Source organism: Marmota monax, unplaced genomic scaffold, assembly GCF_021218885.2.
Source record: "Marmota monax isolate L192 unplaced genomic scaffold, Marmota_monax_Labrador192_F-V1.1 WCK01_AAM20220418_F8-fsc00076, whole genome shotgun sequence".
Lineage (NCBI taxonomy): Eukaryota > Metazoa > Chordata > Mammalia > Rodentia > Sciuridae > Marmota > Marmota monax.
This window is the reverse complement of record NW_026692843.1, coordinates 8,771,713-8,790,375: the sequence shown is the minus strand read 5'-3', so window position 1 is coordinate 8,790,375 and position 18,663 is coordinate 8,771,713. Positions and strand designations below refer to the sequence as shown.

General features: G+C 59.9%; 1 protein-coding gene across 5 annotated transcripts in view; it reads right to left on the bottom strand.

Moving 5' to 3' along the window:
- Positions 1 to 18,663, bottom strand: part of Kndc1 (kinase non-catalytic C-lobe domain containing 1) — a 48,312-nt gene that overhangs the window by 16,071 nt on the left and 13,578 nt on the right. For 3 of the 5 annotated variants that reach the window (XM_046448876.2, XM_058580772.1, XM_058580771.1), the window contains 14 exons: positions 17,908 to 18,054; positions 17,381 to 17,498; positions 15,631 to 16,361; positions 12,967 to 13,243; positions 12,063 to 12,134; positions 11,930 to 11,991; positions 8,704 to 8,862; positions 8,117 to 8,194; positions 7,701 to 7,818; positions 7,068 to 7,227; positions 6,329 to 6,993; positions 5,910 to 6,054; positions 5,496 to 5,581; positions 4,252 to 4,661 (listed from right to left, as the gene is read on the bottom strand). In XM_046448876.2, coding sequence (XP_046304832.1) covers positions 4,252 to 4,661; positions 5,496 to 5,581; positions 5,910 to 6,054; positions 6,329 to 6,993; positions 7,068 to 7,227; positions 7,701 to 7,818; positions 8,117 to 8,194; positions 8,704 to 8,862; positions 11,930 to 11,991; positions 12,063 to 12,134; positions 12,967 to 13,243; positions 15,631 to 16,361; positions 17,381 to 17,498; positions 17,908 to 18,054 — 3,228 coding nt within the window. The remainder of the gene's footprint in view (positions 1 to 4,251; positions 4,662 to 5,495; positions 5,582 to 5,909; positions 6,055 to 6,328; positions 6,994 to 7,067; positions 7,228 to 7,700; positions 7,819 to 8,116; positions 8,195 to 8,703; positions 8,863 to 11,929; positions 11,992 to 12,062; positions 12,135 to 12,966; positions 13,244 to 15,630; positions 16,362 to 17,380; positions 17,499 to 17,907; positions 18,055 to 18,663) is intronic. The other 2 variants (XM_046448877.2, XM_046448878.2) reach the window with 2 other exon arrangements.

The window sequence follows — 18,663 nt, the reverse complement described above, 5'->3', positions numbered from 1 at the left end:
GCCCGGGGCAACGGTAGCCGGAGCCACCCTGGCCGTCACATGAGGCCAAGGCCAGGGGGACATGCCTGGAGGGCTGATAAAGCTGTCCTGTCAACTGAGGAGAAAGGGATGGGAGGAGGTGCCTCCACGGAGCACTGAAACAGGGCAGCCAGTGGTGTGTCACCTTACAGTGACCATCACCCCAAGGGGCACCTCATCCACGAGCTCTGGTCTGCCCCTCCCCCCACCAGGGGCCCTGTTTGGGACATGTCCACTCCTCCTGAGATCTTGCTCCCCTCTTCCTCCAGGCCAGGGCAGCAGGGCTTGCCCCTGCCCTTAGTGGCCTCTCCAGATGAACATGTGTGCCTATGAGTGTTTCTCCTGAACCTGTCTGGAATCCAGGTTCCTGCCCCAGAAGACAGCAGGGCTCACCTGAGTCAGGGTGATCAGTCCTTGCAGGCATCAGTCCACCTCCATGAGGGCAGCAGGACTGGGGCCAGACCCCCCTGCCCTGGGCTTTGCTCGAGGCACCCTATACCAGGTGGGTCTGAGCTATTCCTGGGATGAGGTGGGGTTTTTTTTGTACCAGGGATTGAACCCAGGGGCACTTAACCACTGAGCCACATCCACGGCCATTTTAATTTTTGTTTTGAGACAGGGTCTCACTAAGTTGCTTAGGGCCTTGCTAAGTTGCTAGGGCTGACTTTGAACTAGTGATCCTCCTGCCTCAGCCTCCTGAGCTGCTGGGATTACAGGAGTGTGCCATTGTGCCTGGCTGGATAAGATGTTTCGAGGGTTCATTTGACATTCAGGAGGAGGATGCCTTACTCTCCCAGGACACCTCTGTAGCCTGGCAGGCAGCTCCCCTCCAGGTACTATGTCCCCTCTGTCCCATGGCCTGAGACATGGCCTCCCTAATTGCACCCAGGGGCCTTGGGCCCAGCTGGATGGGCTGGGCTGGGGTGAGTTTGGGCCCTCAGCTGGGACTGAGCCTGGGCTGTCCCCATAGGGAATGGGGTGTGGGCCAGTGGGCAGCTCCACGATGGTCAATGTGGACAGGCCCAGGCAGCTGTAGAGGGTCCAGACCCAGCAGAACCTGAGTCTTGCTGTCAAGCCAGGTGGTGCCAAGACCTCCGGCCCTGCCACAGCTTGGCCGAGGCACACTCCGGGCAGGGTCTGTCTCCATGGAAATGTACTGGAGAACACTGGTGTGGACCACGTGAGGACCCCATGCAAGGGCCTTTGCTGGCACTGCCCCAGAGCTGCTGAGCATCACCTTCCCAGGGGTGGAGGAGAGCCTGGGTCTGACATCCCACAGCCAGGCTTCCAGTCCGCCTCCCCTCAATGGCAGTCTGAACCAGCTCTCTTTTGTGGTGGGGAGTAGGACGGGTCCCAGCCTGTGCCATGGCTGCGTGCCCAAAGCCTGGGCCTCCCACTTGGAGCCACATGAGGCTATCTAGATTATTAACATGAAATAAAACTGAAGTGCCAGTTCCTTAGCCACACGAGTAGCACTCAAGTGCTTAGAAACTGCATGTGGTGGCTCCCTGTACACAGTGCAGACCCAGAACATCTTGTCCTGGGGAAGACCAGGGCACCTCATAGGTCGAGGCTGGTAACTGCAGCCTCCCGAGCTGTGTGCACAGGCTGTATCCAGCTGTCTGCTGGCTGGAGCCAGGCCAGAGGTCTTCACAGCTGTGATCCTGGCCTCTGAGGAGGGGGGCCATGGCCCCAGGGCTGTGCGGCTCCTGTCTGTCCCTGGAGGTCACCCTGTACCGGGTTCTGTCTGCCCTGCCGTCTCTTGTCTGCAGTGGAGGTGCTGATGTTGACAAATCCTTGGGGAGGGTTTGTGGGTGCCAAGGACTTGGGGACCTGGAGGTGGTTCCCTGTGAGGCAGCACGTGCCTGCCGCCTGCTAGAACACAGACTGTGCAGACGTGCTGCCATCGAGGCCGCTCCCAACGTGAGCAGCACTTGGCACCGCGCGGCCCTGCAGACAGGTGCAGATTTTAGATAGATCCTACATGACGTAATCTTCACACAACCTGGAGAGGACGTCACAAGAGCTGGCTTCCCTATGAGGTCCACACCGTGGCTGATGCACAGAACAGCGTGGCCCGAGGCCCAGGTGGTTGGTCAGGCCCAGTTGGAGGGACGGTGAGGCAGGCTTTGCCCCTGTCCTGACCAAGAGCTCTTAGGAAATCAGAAGAGCACTGGTTTATTACAGAAGCAAGTGTGTGTGATCTCAGGTGCAGCTTAGGCACAATGGCTACTGGATTTAATTGGCCAAATGGCTAATGGACCCCAGGGAAGACAAAGAAAGCAACAATCAGAGGTTAGAAAACCCGGAAATTACAAAAAATGGAAGAAAACAGGGATGAACTGAAGCCACTGCCAATCGCAAAACACAGAAAGCAAAGTCCATTTCCACAGCAGAAGCAAAACCCGGTGCCCAGGCTAGGACACGGGGTGTTGGGTGCGCAACCGCAGCTGCAGACACTGCAGCACGCATTCCCGCCTGTGGCCGGCGGGTGCTCAGGGGCTGTTTGTTCATGCTGTGGGTGGTCAATGCCACCCTCCCCTCCCCAGTGAAGGGACTGCCTGTGCAGGCCCTTGCTCTTTGGGTCGCAATGTGAAGTCTGCCCACAAACTGTGATGCTCTCCTTGCTTGAGGCAGACAGTGGTTTCTCACAGGCACAACCGCTGTGATGTCTCACCTAAGCCACCCACCACGCAGACCAGGGCACAGGAAACTCATCCGACATTCCCCCAGGGGAGGAGGCCACTCCTTGTCCCTTGTGCCCCAAGGGCAGCCACCCTCCTCAGAGGAACCCCTGTATAGCCATCCTGAGCAGGAGCCACAGCAGTGACATCAAGCCTGGCCACATGTGCCCTCAACTGGCTGAGGACGGGTCAGTGCTTAAGGAACCTGGACCCAGCTGTGGGATCACAGCCAAGTCAGCAGGAGCTGGCCTTCGCGTGTTTTCAAGGTCTTTTCTGGGGGTAGAGCCCATGGCTCCTTCTGGAACAGCCTCGCAATATACACCCCTGTACCTGGGCTCTTTCATGGTCTGAGCGTTGGAGCAGCCCAGTCAGGGCTCCCAGCACACAGCTGCAGGGCAGTGCTACTCAGGTCGCCACTGGTGGGGGCCTGACCTCTGGTCTGGTGCATGTCCTGAGGGTGCTGAGCCTGGTCTCTTGCCACCTGTGCTAGTGCCTTACCCCTCCTGGTCTGTTTCTTGTGCTGATGGATGACAGGCACTTTCTGCTGCCTGGACAGTGGGGCTGGGGGGCAGTGCTCCAGGAGGGGCAGGAAGACGGGAAGCAGGAGGAGGCCCCACAGAGTTGAAGGAGTAAGGCTCAGGGACATTCTGGGGCCCGGGAGGTGCCAGGCACCTTGGTCCTGTTCAGGGCTGAGCCTCGTGACGCTGAGTCCCTGGTATGAGAGGTGAGGGGTGCTATGGGCTCCCCTGCAAGGCCCGGTATCTGGGCCCTGCTAGTCCGTGGATGTCTGTGCAGAGCGCCCCTGCTGTGGGGTCCCAAGGCACACGTGCAGGGCTGAGAGATACTGCTCTGTGCCATGGGCTGGGCCAGAGGTGTGAACGAAGTGGGCAGGGGGTGCCAGGAGCCCATCTGCTGAGGGGTTTCCTCTTGTCAGACCCCATGGGCCTGGACCTGTGCGGCTGTGGCCCTGCAGGGGGCTCCTGGTCACTGTTGGGCCCCAAGAGCAGGGACAGCAGCCCCCCATCCAGAGCTCTCCTGAACATGGTGCTGGCCAGGCCCAGCTGCTCAAGCCACAGCCTGCTTGTGCCCTGTGACCCGGAACAAAGAGCCTGGGGTGCCCCTGACCTGGATGGTGCTGCCCACAGATAAGCCCATGCCAGACCACACTGACCCCGGGTCCAGCCAGGACTTGCTGCGGACAAGACGCTCTGGTGCTTGCTGTCATCTCCGAATGGTGCTGCTCAAGGCAAGGGACCAGATAAGGAGGAAGAGGCTGCACCGCCCACCCAGTGGGAGGTGACCCAAGCCTTACCCTGGTGGCCAGGATGGGTGAACCAGTTCCACACGCTCCGTAACAGGAGAGGAAAGCTATTGCCTGCCTCCAGAATGTGCACAGCGTGTGCCAACGAGCAGAGCACCGTCCCCACAGGACCCCGGGGTACAGGATGTATGTCATCATCAACCCTCAGGGTGACCTAAAGCTCTGCCTGAGCAAGGCCCTCTGCCTACAGTGATCCCACCCCCCAGTGGGCAGATGCCCTGGACTCACAGGGCTCTCGGCTTCAGGCTCTGGGTGCCCGCTGGCCTTCCGCATGCCCAGACCCTTCACGTAGTTGTGGACATCGGCCCCGAAGCAGTCGGCCTCGTAGAAGGCGCTGGACCAGCCAGGGCTGCAGCTACGGAACTCTGCTGGGCCCAGAGACCCAGCAGGGCCACGCTCCTTGGGCCTGGCCAGCCGGGCCACCGTGTCCATGTCTGAGGCCCTGCTGGCAGGCTCCGGGCCAGGGACTTGCTGCCCGTTCACCTCAGGCTGCCCTTCTCGAGCAGCTTTTATCGACTTCTGAGGCCGGAATCCCACCTCAAAGTTTCCTTGTGAGAGTATGTCCGAGTCTCTGTCCGATTGCGTGGTGGGCGAGCAGGGGCCCCCGCTGCCCCGGGCTGCCACCACCTTCTCTTTGCCTTGAGAGAAAGAGATGAGGGTCAGGAAGGAGGTTCAGGTCATGTGTCCCAATGAAAGGGGACTTGCCACCCAGGGAGTGTGGGGAACATTGCTCATGCCGTGTGGGGGCGGCTGGATGCCCTTGGGGGAGGTCCCAGCCATGCAATCCTGGGACAGGGCTGGAGGCTGAGGAAGCCAGACTTCCGGTGAAGTTCCAGGTGAGGGGCCCTCCCACAGGCCTCCTGTAGGCATCTGCATTGTTTCCAGACTTCTTGTGGGACCAGGCCCCTCTGTCCCTGCAGCCCATCCTCTCTGGAACATTCAGACTCAAACCCCACTCTGTCCCTTCCCTACAACCCTCAGGCCCTTGGTTCTGTCGACTCTAAAGCTTCTGTCTGTGCTGGTGGCTTCCTGGGACCCTGGCCATCAAGAGCAGGTGGACCTCATGCCTGGCCTGTCATCTGCTCCCTGGTTTGCTTAAATAGGGATGAGGCCACCACGGAGGCCCTATTGCAGCCAGGTGTGGTCAGCACGCCCCCCCCCCCCCCCCCCCCCCGCCGCCCCGTCTGCTCCCTCAGTAGGTTAGGAACGTTAGGTTTCAGCTGACCTGGAGCCTGGGCTGATGATCTGGGAAACCAGCTCAGAGTGTTTAAATGGCTAGTGTTTCTAGGGGGATGCAAAGGCCCCAGTGGGTGCTGGTGGCTGGCAAAGGGAGGAGGAAGGCCCCTAACTGACAGCCCTCAGCCCCAGGATCCTGGGTGTCCTGGGCACCCAAAGCCCTTCCTGCTCCCGAAGGGCCAGGACTGGCTGGCAGAGTGCGCACCTGTTCCCCACGCTGCAGGGGTATCTCTTACCCAGTCCGTGGAGCGAGGGCCTTTTGCCGAAGGTTGAACAGCTGCCTGACGAGCCCTCAGGCTGAGACCCCGGTTCCTGGGAAGTGCTGATAATCAGAACAACTGGTCAAGACCCCTGCCCTCTGGGATGGTCTTGGGCCGATGCAGCTGGCCCCCAGCGGGGAGCCTCACCTGCACACACTGGGGGAGGGTGGGACCTCTCACCTCTAGCCTGCACCTCCTGGGGCGTTGGCCCCACAAAGCTTGCTGGACAGGACTCAGGGACAGGTCAGAACACCTTCTAGAACCACGAGCTAGGGTGGGCCTGCCCCCCAGGTAGCAGAGTTCCCAGGCAAGCACCCCGTGGCCAGTGGCCATGTGTGCAGTCACCCTGGGGGGCGGGGCCTGGAAGGTGGTCTTGGCCTGCACACCCACCTTTCGGAGGGTGAGGCTGGCTGGTTGACCACCTTGAAGAGATTCTTCAGCAGCCGCTCATCCCAGTAGAGGTCACAGAACTTCTCAGATATGGCTCCACAGAAGGTGGCGAAGGTGAGGTCTTTCAAGGCGTGAATATATTCCCCTGGTTGTGTGGACAACAGGGTACCTTGGGCATTTCTTGTTCTCTTGCTCCAGTCACCTGGAGGAGGTGGTCTCGAGGTGCAGAGGGCTGGGTGTAGGTGGGCAGACACAGGGTGGGCTCCCCAGACCTGCCTCCCACCCGAGGCTGCCAGGTGCTGTCCCTGGCCCCTGGTGGCCCTTGGTAGGGCTGATGAGTGGGGCTCCAGACTGCCCTTCAAGCCTCCCCCTGGGGCAGTGTCTGCCTCCTCTGGCTGCTCTTGGCCTGTGGCCCCTACCCATGATCAGAGCCTCCAGCCCGTTGTCCAGGTAGCCATCAAAGGCAAACTCCTCGCGGATAAGACGCATAGCTTCCTGCAGTGAGGGGCAGGCCGTCCTCTTGGAGGGGGATGACGCATCCACACTGGACGGAGAGATCTTGCGGTCTGCTGTCCGGGGCCTCTCGGGGTGTCTGTCTGGGCCCCTGGGGCTGTCTGGACTCAGTGCAGCCAGGGCGGGGCTCTGAGTCGACGGCTGGGGACCCTCTGGCTCTGTGGCCTTGCTCCTGGGTGGCTTGCATGGATGACATGGGCTGTGGTTGGCTGAGGAGGGCCCTGGGGGCCAAATGACTCCAGCCAGGGCCTGCCCATCAGGCCCTTGGTTGGGGGGCAGTGCCAGCGCCTTCTGGGGCAGGGCAGGGCCCGGAGACCCAGGCACTGCTGATGGGGCCTCCTCTGGCTGGTTGGTTGGGTCAGGGCCTGACTGGCAGGAGCTCTCCTGGTCCCCAACAGGCTCTGGGGCTGCTCCCTGTGGCCCTGGACCACACTCTGAGTGGCAAGGTGTTTCCAGGCTGGTGGCCCCCGAGAAATTCTGGGCTACCTGCTTCCCCTTGCCCTCTGTGTCCAGCTGGATGCTCCTCTCCTCAGCCTGGTTGGCTGGCCCTGAGGACACAGCAAGCTGGTCCCTGTGGGGAGAGGAAGAGTGCTCAGGAGGGCCACCCACGTGCTGTGTACCACCAGCCAGGGTGGGCATGCTCACCTGGCCACACCTGAGTCTTGCATGAGGACGATGGGTTTAAAGTGTGTGGCTTCAGAGCTGAAGGCCTCAGGCAGCTCTCTGGCTCCTTCGCTGGAGGGCGGGTGAGGCACAGGCCCTGGCACAGCCACCAGCCTGGTGTCGCTGCTGATTGGCAGAAAGCCTGGGGCCATGGGTGGTTGAGGTAGCCGGTGGGGAGAAGGGTGGTTAGGGGGCTGGCAGATGCTCTAGAGTGACTCTGCACCTAGGGGCCCCCAGCTCACTGTGCCCCAAGACTGGGTACTGTGCCCTTTGTATGCCTCCCCAGAGCCACCTCTGTCAGGCTTGGCCAGAGGGCCTGGAAGGTGGAGTGTCCATGCCTGGGGAGGACTGAGGCCAGGCGACAGACTGGAGGGCTGGCCGCAGCCAGGGGTGGAGGAGCTGCTGGGAGGGAGCCGGCAGCACCGAGCTGGGCCGGGTGAGGACTGGGCTGGGAGCGTGCATGGGAGGGGTGGGCTGCCCAGTTCTGGGCAGCAGAGGGAGTCTGGAGTGGAGAGTGGGCAGGAAGGCCTGGTAGGCTGCCCTCTGTGCTCGCCGTCCCGGTCTGGGAGCCAGGTACCCCCCGGGGCTGGACTTCCAGGGGGCTGGCAGACCCACCTGGGCTGGGCTGAGGAGCAGGTGCTGCTCGGGGCTGAGGAGCAGGTGCTGCTCGGGGCTTCAGTTCAACCACAGAGAAGGCGTCTTGGAGGCTGATGGTCTCTTCCTCCTGGTGGACCTGCGCAGGGGGCCGTAGAAAACTCATCAGGGATCACTGGGGGTGCAGTGTGGACACTTGCCCATGCTTCCAGTTCGAGGAACTTTCTGAGGGATGGAGAAGCCCAGCACGGAGGGCCTCTGCTCCTGAGACTCAGAGCAGGGGCCCGCACGGAGGCCTCCCTTGTGCTCCCATCAGTGAGACTGGAAGCATTATGGGATGGGAGACACTGGCCAAGCCAAACTCGCTGCCTACTGGGGAGTCCAGTGCCCCTGGGGTGCCCGCTGTGAGGTCACCTGAGCATGGAGTGCTGTCTCACCTTGCAGGTGGACACCCGCAGGTGGGCGAGGATCTTGCTGCTGTCCATGCCTCGCTGGAGGAGGTAGCTGCCACACACCTGAGGGCAGGGAGAAGGTTGGGCAGGCCAGTGGGTGGCTCGGGCCTCAGCCCTACCACACCAGCCGTGTGCCCTGATGCTGCAGGGGGGTGGGCGAGAGCCAGGAAGACCTCAGTGAGACTCCACCTCTGGGGTCTGCCCTCCCCGTGTGCAGCTGTGAATAGAAACCGAACAGGAGCTCCATGTCTCCCTGCTGACACTCGGGGCAGGTGCCAGGGGCTGCCCTGGCTCTGCTACCTCTGTGGGCCGGAGACGAGAGGCACCAGACTAGGAGAGGGTCTCACTACAGAGCCTTGTGGGTCTGGCCAGGACCAGTCCCTGCACATACAGGACAACCGCAGCTGGTAGCCTGCATAGCAGGAGGGACAGTAGGTAGAGGTCCAGGGCTGTGGGGCAGCCCCACTCTGACTGCCCACATGGATTTGGCCAAGGAATGAGACTCACTCCCTTCCCTGCCCAGTGGCCTGAAGGCCCTGGGACTGTGAGCAGGGCATGACCCCTGTGGTTACCTTAATGGCCTCAGCCACAGATGGCCGCTCAGGGGCGTGGCGCCTTGCCATGTCCAGTAGGAGGGTCTTGAGTCTGCGTGGCAAGGCCAGCTTCTGCTCACGGGGCATGCTGAACTTGGCTGCGGTCCATAGAACGGCGGCCACGCAGTACACAGAAGCCTGCAGGGCGGAAAGAAGAGGATGGTGGCAGCTGGGCCATTGGGCCCCGCCAGGCCTGGCAGACCTGGTGTCCTAAGGGGCACTAAGGCATAGTCCTTTGGAGCCAGGACCAGCCTGGAGCCTGGGGGTCCACCCTAGCCAGCCCCCAGGGGAGCCCCGGGGCATGGCCTGGGGGCTGCATGGCTAACACCCCCTTTCGGGTCTGGGCTTTGAACATGGGAATGTGAAGAGCTCCACTGGGACGCCCCCTCTGTCTTCACAGGTAGCTGGTGGGCAGTGCGAGGAGGCAGCTGCCCACATGGTACTCTGGACACCTGCCCAGCTGTGCAGGCCTGCAGTTAGCAGCAGGCCCTTCGACAGGTGCCTGCTCCCTGTGCACAGGAGCCGCTTGGTCTGATGAGGAGCCCGCAGCCCACATCTGAGATGCTTTCCCGAGAGCTCAGGGTGGTGCCTTGTTCTCATCTAGGGGAAAACGTCCAGTCTTTGGCTACCGAGTACTATGACACTAGCTGCGGATTGCTTATTGCATTTATTTATTTATTTTCTTGGTAGATGCTTTTTATCAAGTTGAAGATGTTTCTTCCATTTCTATGTTTTCTAGAGTTTTTTCTTCTTTTTTGTAAGCTTATGAATGGGCGTTAGACCCTGTCTGATGCTTTTTCTGCATCAATCATCACGATTGTGGGTTTTTGTTCTGTAGTGTTAATAAGCTTGTCTGCACTGATTTTCAAGTATTGAAGCAGTCTTGGATCCTTGGAATAGAACCCCTCTGCCGAGGCGTATGACTGCTGTTTATATTGCTGCATTACATTTGCATGTGCCTTCATTCTCGTGAGAGATACTGATTTTTTTTGGGGGGGTACTCTTGTCTAATTTGGGATCGGGGTGATACTAACTCCATAAAATGAATTGGGAAACATTTTTCTCTTCTGCTTTCTTGAAAAAAATTGTGTAGAACTGGTGTTAATTATTCTTTAAACACTTGGCATCATTTTCTAGTGAAACCATCTGGCCTAGAGATATGTTCTGGTGAATTTTAAAATTATAAACTCGATGTCCTCGATACTTAATGGGCTGTTCGGGTGACCTGCTTCATCCTGGGTGGTGGCGGTTTGCTGTTGCAGAACTGGGCATTTTATCTGCGCCTCCGGAGTGGGTGAGGGCTGTGGGTAGCCCTCCCAGGCTGTGCTTTCCACGTCTGCAGGCCTTCGAGATGCCCCTCTGTTCTCTCTGGTGCTGGTAACTCCTGTCTTCTCTCTTCTCTTCCATCAAATTCCATTTTATCTATGGTATTTCTTGTCTTTTTGAGTTACTGGAGATTGAATCCAGGCTGCTTTACCATGAGCCACATTCCCCAACCTTTTTTTAAAAAGTTGCCAGGCTGCCCTTGAACTGGCAACGCTGCTGCCTCAGTCCCCTGCTGGCTGGGGTGACTGGGGTGGCCACATGTGTTCTTCTTAGCATCTCCTGCCTTCCTCCTCCTCCTTCCATTTTCCTCTCTGCTTAAAGATTTCCATTAGCCATTCTTGCAGAGTGGATCTGCTGGCCACGAGTCCTCAGCTGCCGTTCACCGGAGGCTGTCTTGCCCTGTCCTCCATTTCTGAAGAGCCTGTGCTGGCCACGGGGCCCCCTGCACTCAGGCCTGGAGCCTGTGGGCATGTGGCAGGTGCCCTCGAGTTGGCTGCCCTGCACGGCAGTTGTGGTTCCCTCTCTTTTCTCTTTTGGTCTGCAGCATGCAGGGGTCGACTGTGCTGTTGTGCTGTGGATGCCTTGGAATCTATTCTGTTTGGGTCTCATTAGCTTCTTGAATCTGTAGGTCTATGCATTCCGCCATAGCTGGCAAGTTTCCATCCATGATTTCTTTGAGTACCTTTTCTGCCCCACCTGCTATTCTCCTCCAGGATTTTGATGACATGGTGCTACGTCTTTTGTCGTGTTCCCACAAAATCCTCAGGCTCTGTGCAGCTCTCAGTCTCTCTCCTCTTTCTTATTCACACCGTGTCACGTCTGTGGTCCTGTCTTTGGTTGCACCAGTCCTTTCCCGTGTCCTTTCCGTCCCAAGCCCATCTGCTGATCCATCTCGAGTGCGCGTGCTGCTGGGACCAAGTGCAGGCCTCAAGCATGCTGGCAGGTGCTCTACCACTGAGCCAGCCCGCCAGCCCACGCAGTCGGTTTTTTTTTTTTTTTTTTACTTAGTTCTAAAAACGTGCACTTTGTTTTCTCTTTCTTTGTGGTCACTTCCTGTTTCCGTTTTGTCCTTTTTTCCAGCCTGTTGGTAACTGCTCACTGAAGCCCTGTTAGGATGGCTGCTCCCACGTCCCTTAGTTACCCCTGGCGTCTGTCACCCAGCCCACACCATCTCATTCCAGTGGGGACCTCCGGCGCTTTCTTTGGGGGGATCTCCACTGGAAACCTGTGTTCCTGTTGGGACCCCGATCTTGTTGGAGCCTGACCTCTGGCCTTGCCTGGCTGTGGTCCCCACTGACTGTGAGGGTGACGGCCTGCTCCTGTCTCTGCTGGCCAGTGTGGTGGCACGCGCTCTGTGGTGTGGGCTGCAGAGGGGGCTCACGTCTAGACCGCCCGCTGCTGCCTCTGGCGGGGGACCAGCTCCGTCTGCCCACTGGGCTTGCCCAGCTCGGCCTCTTTGGCTCCAAGTCTCCACATGAGGCCCTGCCTTGCCCCTTAGGGAGCTCCTCAGGGGAGCCCTCCAGCTGCCTGTCCTCTCCCTGCAGACTCGGGTGTGAGGAGTGTCCAGCTCCGGGAGCCTCTGGAGCGCCCTCCACCTCCCCGAGTGGAGGACCCGGTACTGAATGCTGTACTTACTGTACTTCAAGTGTTAAGTACTCCTGACGTTGCCCTCGGCCCTCCAGAGCCAGGGGCAGCCCGGCACACACACTCGCCTCGCCCAGGACCCCACCCTGGCTCTGCCTGTGCCCTGGAGGAGGCCTGTGCTGGGCACTGCCCAGCTGCCTGCCAGGCAAGCCAAGGCACCGAAGGGGGCACCGCACAGGAGAGGGGTGTGGGCTCTGTCGAGGTGCGGAAGGTGGCCTGAGGAGCTGGGCATTACCTTCTCTGTCACCAGCCTTTCCTCTGCCACCTCGGGAGCCAGGAAGAGCGAGTTGTAAGAGCCTAGGAGAGAACACAGCTTAGGGTGTGCCCACGGGGGCTCGGCCCCAGGGGCCCCCGGCCCGTGTGCCTACCATTGTCAGGGGGTGGCCCAAAGAGCACAGCCCCGTCCTCGGCCACCAACACGTTGTCCAGGCACAGGCAGGCTGCAACAGAATGCGGGTCAGGAGAGGCCTCCTGTGGGCCTGGTCACCCAGGGCACGCCAGGAGTCTACCTGAGCCTCTTCCTGCCACAGAGGTCCTGGGCCACCTCTTCCACCCCCAGGCAGAAGGGCCTCAGGCAGACACTGCTGTAGTGCCCTCATCAAGCTGGGGATGAAAAGGGCAGGACCAAGAGGACTGGGCTGTGGTCCACGCTGTGCACTGACCGGGGAGGCTGACCTGGGAGGCTGGATCTCAAGGCCCCAGACACACCGAGCAAGTGGTCTGCCCCAGGGCTGCACCCAGCCCTTCTCTTCTTACTCTACACCGACAGGGTCTGGCTAAGCTGCCCAGGCTGGCCTGGAACTTGGGGTCCTCCTGCCTCTGCCTCCCGAGTCACTGGGATGACAAGAGAGGCCACCGTGCCCAACCCTCCATCTCTTCTAGACACCCTTCTTGTCACGGCCTCAAGAGCTTTGAGAACACAGATGACCACCCATCTGTCCTATGGTCCAACAGGGTCCAGCTTGGGAGGCCACACGCAGTGCAAAACACTGCCCCACCCTAGCTCACCTGTGGACAGTGCCCCCTTCCCTAGCTCACAGCATGGACACTGCTCCCAGTCCTGGTCACAGCATGGACACTGTCCTCTGTCCTTGCTAACAGTATGGATACTGCTGCCCCCAGCTCACAGAGTGGACACTTCTACTGCCCCGTTCTGGTCACTGTTTGGACACTATTCCCCCAGCTCAGAGTGTGGACACTGCTCCGCATCCTGGTCACAGTGTGGACACTCCCGCCCCAGCCTTTCTTCAGCTGCCCCGGGCCCCAGGTCACCTGGGTGCTGGCTGTGGCTCTGCAGGGCTCGGAGGCAGGCGAGGCACAGGGCCCAAAGCTCATACTCCCGGAAGGGCCGGCCCAGCTGGCACAGGAGGTCTTGCAGGGACAGGCTCTGTGGGGGGCAGAGTTGTCCTGTGAGGCCGCCTTGGGGAAGCACTTCCACGAGACGACAGGTGAGAGCCACCTCCACTCCACGCACAGCGCCCGCGAGAGAGCCAGAGTGGCGAGGGCACGGCCGGGCGATCCCGATGCTGCTTCTGGGCACACCTGGACACTGGGTGGGGCAGGGTGCAGTGTGCACGTCCATGTGACAGTCCCTGCACTGTCCATGGGCGGGGGTGAGGACGTGGCTCTCTGGGGGCAAGAAGACACGGTGACATGTGGACCTGGAGGATGGACCCCATGCCTCCTGCACAGACACTGGCTGGGGCCCTTCTCAGAGCCCAGATGGACTGGCGGGCAGGTGGCTGGTGGGGGGTGATGAGGGGTGGGGGCCGGGCGCGGGGCGGGTGGCAGGTGGCTGTGCAGTGGTCTGGGCTGTTGGCTGGCCCAGGCAGGTCTTAAGGTCTGTGTGTTTCACACAGAAACTCCTGGATTCCGGTGCTTCCTCCACGTATGAGCTGGGGCCAGCACTGCCAGCCTGGGTGTCGGAAGTTTGGGGACCCTGTGTGCAGCCCCTGGTACCCCTGAAGGCTGAGCCACATGTGGCCTCAGTGCCTCAGCTCCTCCTTGCTCATGGCCGTGTGGGCCTCTCTTGACCCGTGGCCTGCCTGCTGGGGCTGGAACTGGGGTGGGCGTGACTGACAGGCCGCCCCCCACACCGGGGGCCAGGGGGCCTGACCCCAGCTCTGTCTGATGGCTCAGCAGGAGCAGCACTCGCTGGTCAGTGCTACCCTGTGCCCGGCCGGAGACCTTGGCCCAGCCACTCCGCATGCTGCCCTCTGACGGGCCACTCTGCCACCGGCCGTGACGCGCAGTCTGGAAGGTGGGCATGACGAGGCCCTGTATGTAGGGTGTCCCACCCCGGGAGGTGCTGGGGCCACGTGTGCCGCGGTGGGAGCTGGCTGAGCATGGGTTGCGCCAGGCCCAAGCAGGCAGGCTCGGTGCCATGGCTGCGTGCTTCCCTGGGGTGTCCTTCCCCGCCGTGGGAACAGGAAGGACAATGTGACCAGTTGCCCACCCCTTCTCCCTTGGGCCACAGAGCCTGGTGGAAAGGGGCTGTTGCTGTCACCTTGTCCTCCAGCCTGGGTGCTGCCCAGTGGACAGGCCTGTTTGTGCCACTGGCTCAGTGTCCTTGCCCTGAGGGGCACCAGGCCTGGGGACATGGACCTCAGGAGGCTGAGCAGCCAGCGGGAGCTCTGTGCTGTGCTGTGGGTCTGAGGCCCCACAGCGGCAGGCATTTTGTCCCCACTGCCAGGTGTGAGAGGATGGGATGGAGTCCGGCCCTGTGTTTGGCAGAGGGCTGGGGAGGTGCAGAGTCACTGTCATGGGGGGAGCCCACAAACCCTGTGGCTTCAGAGGGGAAGAGAGACCGGAGACACACACTCCCTGCCTCTCCACATGATGCCCCGTGAGCAAGAAGCCTCCATCAGATGCGGCCCTCAACCTGAGCCTCCAGAGCAGTGAGCTAAATAAGCCCCTTTTCTTCTTCTTCTTCCTTTTTTGTACTGGGGATTGAATACAGGGCCCCCAGCATGCTAGGCAGGCTTTGGGCTACATCCCCAGTGCCCCTCCCTCATCCCTGCTTTATTTCAATCTTATTTTGAGACAGGGTCTTTCTTAGTTTCTCAGGTCAGCCTTGAATTTGTGATCCTCCTGTTTCAGCCTCCTGAGTTGCTGGAATTACAGGTGTATGCCAAGTTAAACCTTTTTTTTTAAAAATCAAGTGGCCTGTTTCAGGTATTTTGTTATAGTAACAAGAAACTGACAAATATGAAAAATTAATGATATACTTGCTAGTTCCAACTAGCTCAGGTGTCCCTGACTGAATAGAAGGGCTAAAAACGTAAGCTATTCTGATGGTCTATGGCAATGCTGAAAACTACACAAATCTCCCAAATGGTTGGTTCCAAGCAGAACCCTCTGTCCCTCACAAGGAGGGTTCCATGCCAGGGGACCTGTCTTGTCTGAGGACCCTGTCCTGCTTGGGGGAACCCCTCTGGCTGGGGTACACTGTCCTGTCTGAAGCCCCAGCCTTGCAGGCCCCATCTTGGTGTGATGCAGAATCCTGGAATTGACCAGAATGCTGATCAGGCTCAGCTACTGCCAGCACCTTCCGGCGCCAGGATGGACAGTGAGCTGTCTCAGCCCAGTTGTGGTTTCTAACCTTTAAAGCAATCATAAGAGCAGGACAGGGAAGGCCCTGGGATGAGAACTGGGGAAACAGCCCCCAAGCCCCAGCTGCCAGCCTCAGTCTGTTGCAAAAATCCAGCCCCAGGATGTGCTGATCGGTGGGTACATTGGTCTGGCAGGGCTGGAGGCTGCTTCCTGGCCACTCAGAGATGAACACCCACCTCCAAAGACCCTGGGGGGGGCTCTGGCTTGAGGCGGCACCTGGGGTGATAGTGCCCGCAGCCCCCACCCCAGCACATTCCAGCTTCCTTCAAAAACAGGCAGCTCCAGGCCCCAGCCTTCCCCACCCACCCCACCTCGCCCACCCACCTGCTCTGTGGCTGCCTTTTCCGGCTGCCTGGCTCCTCTGGGAATCCCCTCGACGTCCCCTGGAGTCTGGGCTTCACGGCCTGCATCTCCGGGTTCTGTGGGACAGGGTCGGGGGCTTTCCTCCGCAGGTTCCTGGCCAGGGAGTGGGGTCTCTTGTTGTCCTGAGGCCCTCAGCCCCCGGTCCGCTCTGAGGCCTGCACCCGGTGCGCCTTCCAGCTGGAGCCTGGGCTCCTGCTCTGACCACAGTCTGCTTTGGGGCTGTGCCTTGAAGCTAGGGAGGCCATTTTTCCCTTCCAGAAAGACCTTGGGGTCCGGGGGGAAGAGTTCAGAGACGCTCAGATGGTTCCTGGGGCTGCTCAGTGAGAAGCAGAGGGCACTGGCCTCGGGGCCCTTCGGCAGCAGCCTTGGGAATGTCTGCACTTTCCTCAGGCTCCGCCTGAGGAAATCTTTGTCCAGCTCGTGGAGGGGACATTTGCTGTCCAGGACGAGGCTGGCCAGTCCTTCCCGGCCAGGGTTCTCTCCATTTTTCATGGGGGCTGATAGCAGTGGCCTGGTGGGCGGGGGTCTGGGGCCCCGGATGGCCTCCTGCTCTGGGTCTTCATGTGTGGTGGGCTGGGGAAGGCTCTCCGGCGTGGGCAGGGCCTCTGGGCCAGTGCTGGAGTCCCCGGGAGGCCTCCTGGGGCCCGAGCTTCTCGAGGCAGGTCTTCCCTTCCAAGTGTTCTCCCCGACGTCTGGCAGGAGGTGGTTACCACTGAGCGGCTGTGACTGCTGGGTGGCCACCATGGCGACCGAGCCCCCAGCACAGGTCTCACAGGTGGGGGACTCCCGTCCTGTGCTCCAGACCCCACCCCTCCCTCAGGGCAGAGCCCAGAGACCTCCTGGGCTCACCCAAGGGCCTCCCTTGCCCTGCCAAGCAGAGCTTCCCTGGCTGGCCCGAGCCTGTCCAAGCCTCCCGTCCCCAGCTCCTCCTGGTTCCATGACGAGTGCACAGGTCACGCTGACCAGGACAGGACATAATCCCGGGGCAGTCCTCCATGCATCTGGCCCTATGGGACTCTGCGGCCTACTTCAGTAGCACCCCTCCCAGGGCGGTTCTGCACCTCAGAACCAACCCTCCCTGCTGTGGGAGCAATGCAGGTGGCCACTCTCAGCAGGGAGGACCCCCAGCCACCGGGCCCTGCACACCCCTTTCTCAAGTCCCTGAGGCTCCCCAGACTCTACCAGAGTCCCACACGTGCAAAGAAGCCCCAGACACAGCAGCAGGTGTCTGCAGACCCCTGTGGTGTGGGCGTGGGGCGTGTGGGACGCAGGGCTTTCCTTCTGCAGGGCAGTTTGGGGCAGGCAGAGGTTGACAGTACCAGCTTCGGTGGCTTCTGAGTGTGAGCCCAGTGCTCAGCTCTCCCTGCACGTCTTGCTCAGGTCACTGGATGAGTGTGCACATGCCAGTGTGGCATCCGTGGCACATGATGCAGACATGCAGATGCATTTGCACACTTGTGTAGAGTGTGAATAGACTTGTGGATCTGCACGCATGTGAGCGTAGCTGTGTTTGTGGGGTGCACACAGCTCTCCTTGAGCACACATGCATGTGACTATGTGATGTGGTGGGTGTTTGTAGGGGTGTTGGTATGAGCAAGTGTGAGTGTGCCTGCATCTTAATGTGTGTGCACATTCGATGCACATTGCGTGCCTACAAGTGCATGTGTGTGCATGTGTGCAGGCAGGTACGTGTGTGGATGCATGTGCTTACCCTGGAACGCTCCAAAGGACTCAATGGAGAGCACCCTCCTCCCGACAGCTGAGAGGCTCCGGCATAGGCGGCAGGAGGACCCGGGTTGCACCTTCTCCTCGCACAGTGCTATGATGCTCTGTGGACATGCGCATGCCGCTCAGTGAGGCTGGTCTCTCAGCAGAGAGGCTGCCCTCCTGAGACAAAGCTCCAAGGTGGCCCGTCCCCAGCTGCCCACTTGCCCACCACATGCACCTTTTGTGTAAAAAGGCAAGGTGTCCTGGGTGGCAGAGAACGGGATTCTGTTTTCCCACGCCAACTGTAAGGCAAACCCTTTACTGCAAACATGCACACTAAGAGTCGTGCCCTTCTGTTAGTACAATGCAGTGCCACCTAATTCTGGTTGAGGGACCCCGAAGAGGCTTCTGGGGTCTGTGTGTGTGTGTGTGTGAGTGTGTGCATGTGTGCCTGGGTGTGCAGCATTAGACGTGTGGCGGGCTGGGCAGGGATCAGCTGTGGGCATCGGCAGGCAGACACTGCGGACTTACCTCCAGGTCAGGCCGGTCCCTGGGGTCCTCTGCCTGCATCTGGCTCAGTAGCGCCTCCAGGTCTGGGCTCAGCTTGGGTTCCAGCTCGGACTCCGCCACGTACTCCAGGGCAGCCTTCAGTGTGGCCCCCAGAGAGTAGATGTGAGCCTGTGGCAGCAAGGAGCCATTATTTCGGGCTCTGCCCAAGGGCACCCTCTGCTGTGCTCAGGACCCAGGGCACCTGTCAGTCTGGCAGGGCACTGCCCACTGAGGCTACTGTTCCTGGAGGAAGCAGCAGCAGCCATGCCGCTCCAGGGTCCCAGAGGCCCCACCAGCACCCTCTGCACCCCTGTCCAGTCCAGCCACAGTGGCCCTGTGGTGCAGACTCAGGCCCCCGACGCTGCCCCACCTAGGCACTCTTCAACAACAGCAGGGAAAATGCGGGTTTGCTTTTTGTTTGAAAGTGGGGGCTTTCCGAGCGTACTACAGGGATACTGCCACATCGATGTTCATAGCAGCACAATTCACAATAGCTAGACTGTGGAACCAACCCAGATGCCCTTCAATAGATGAATGGATAAAAAAAATGTGGCATTTATACACAATGGAGTATTATGCAGCACTAAAAAAATGACAAAATCATGGAATTTGCAGGGAAATGGATGGTACTAGAGCAGATTATGCTAAGTGAAGCTAGCCAATCCCTAAAAAACAAATGCCAACTGTCTTCTTTGATATAATGAGAGCAACTAAGAACAGAGCAGGGAGGAAGAGCAG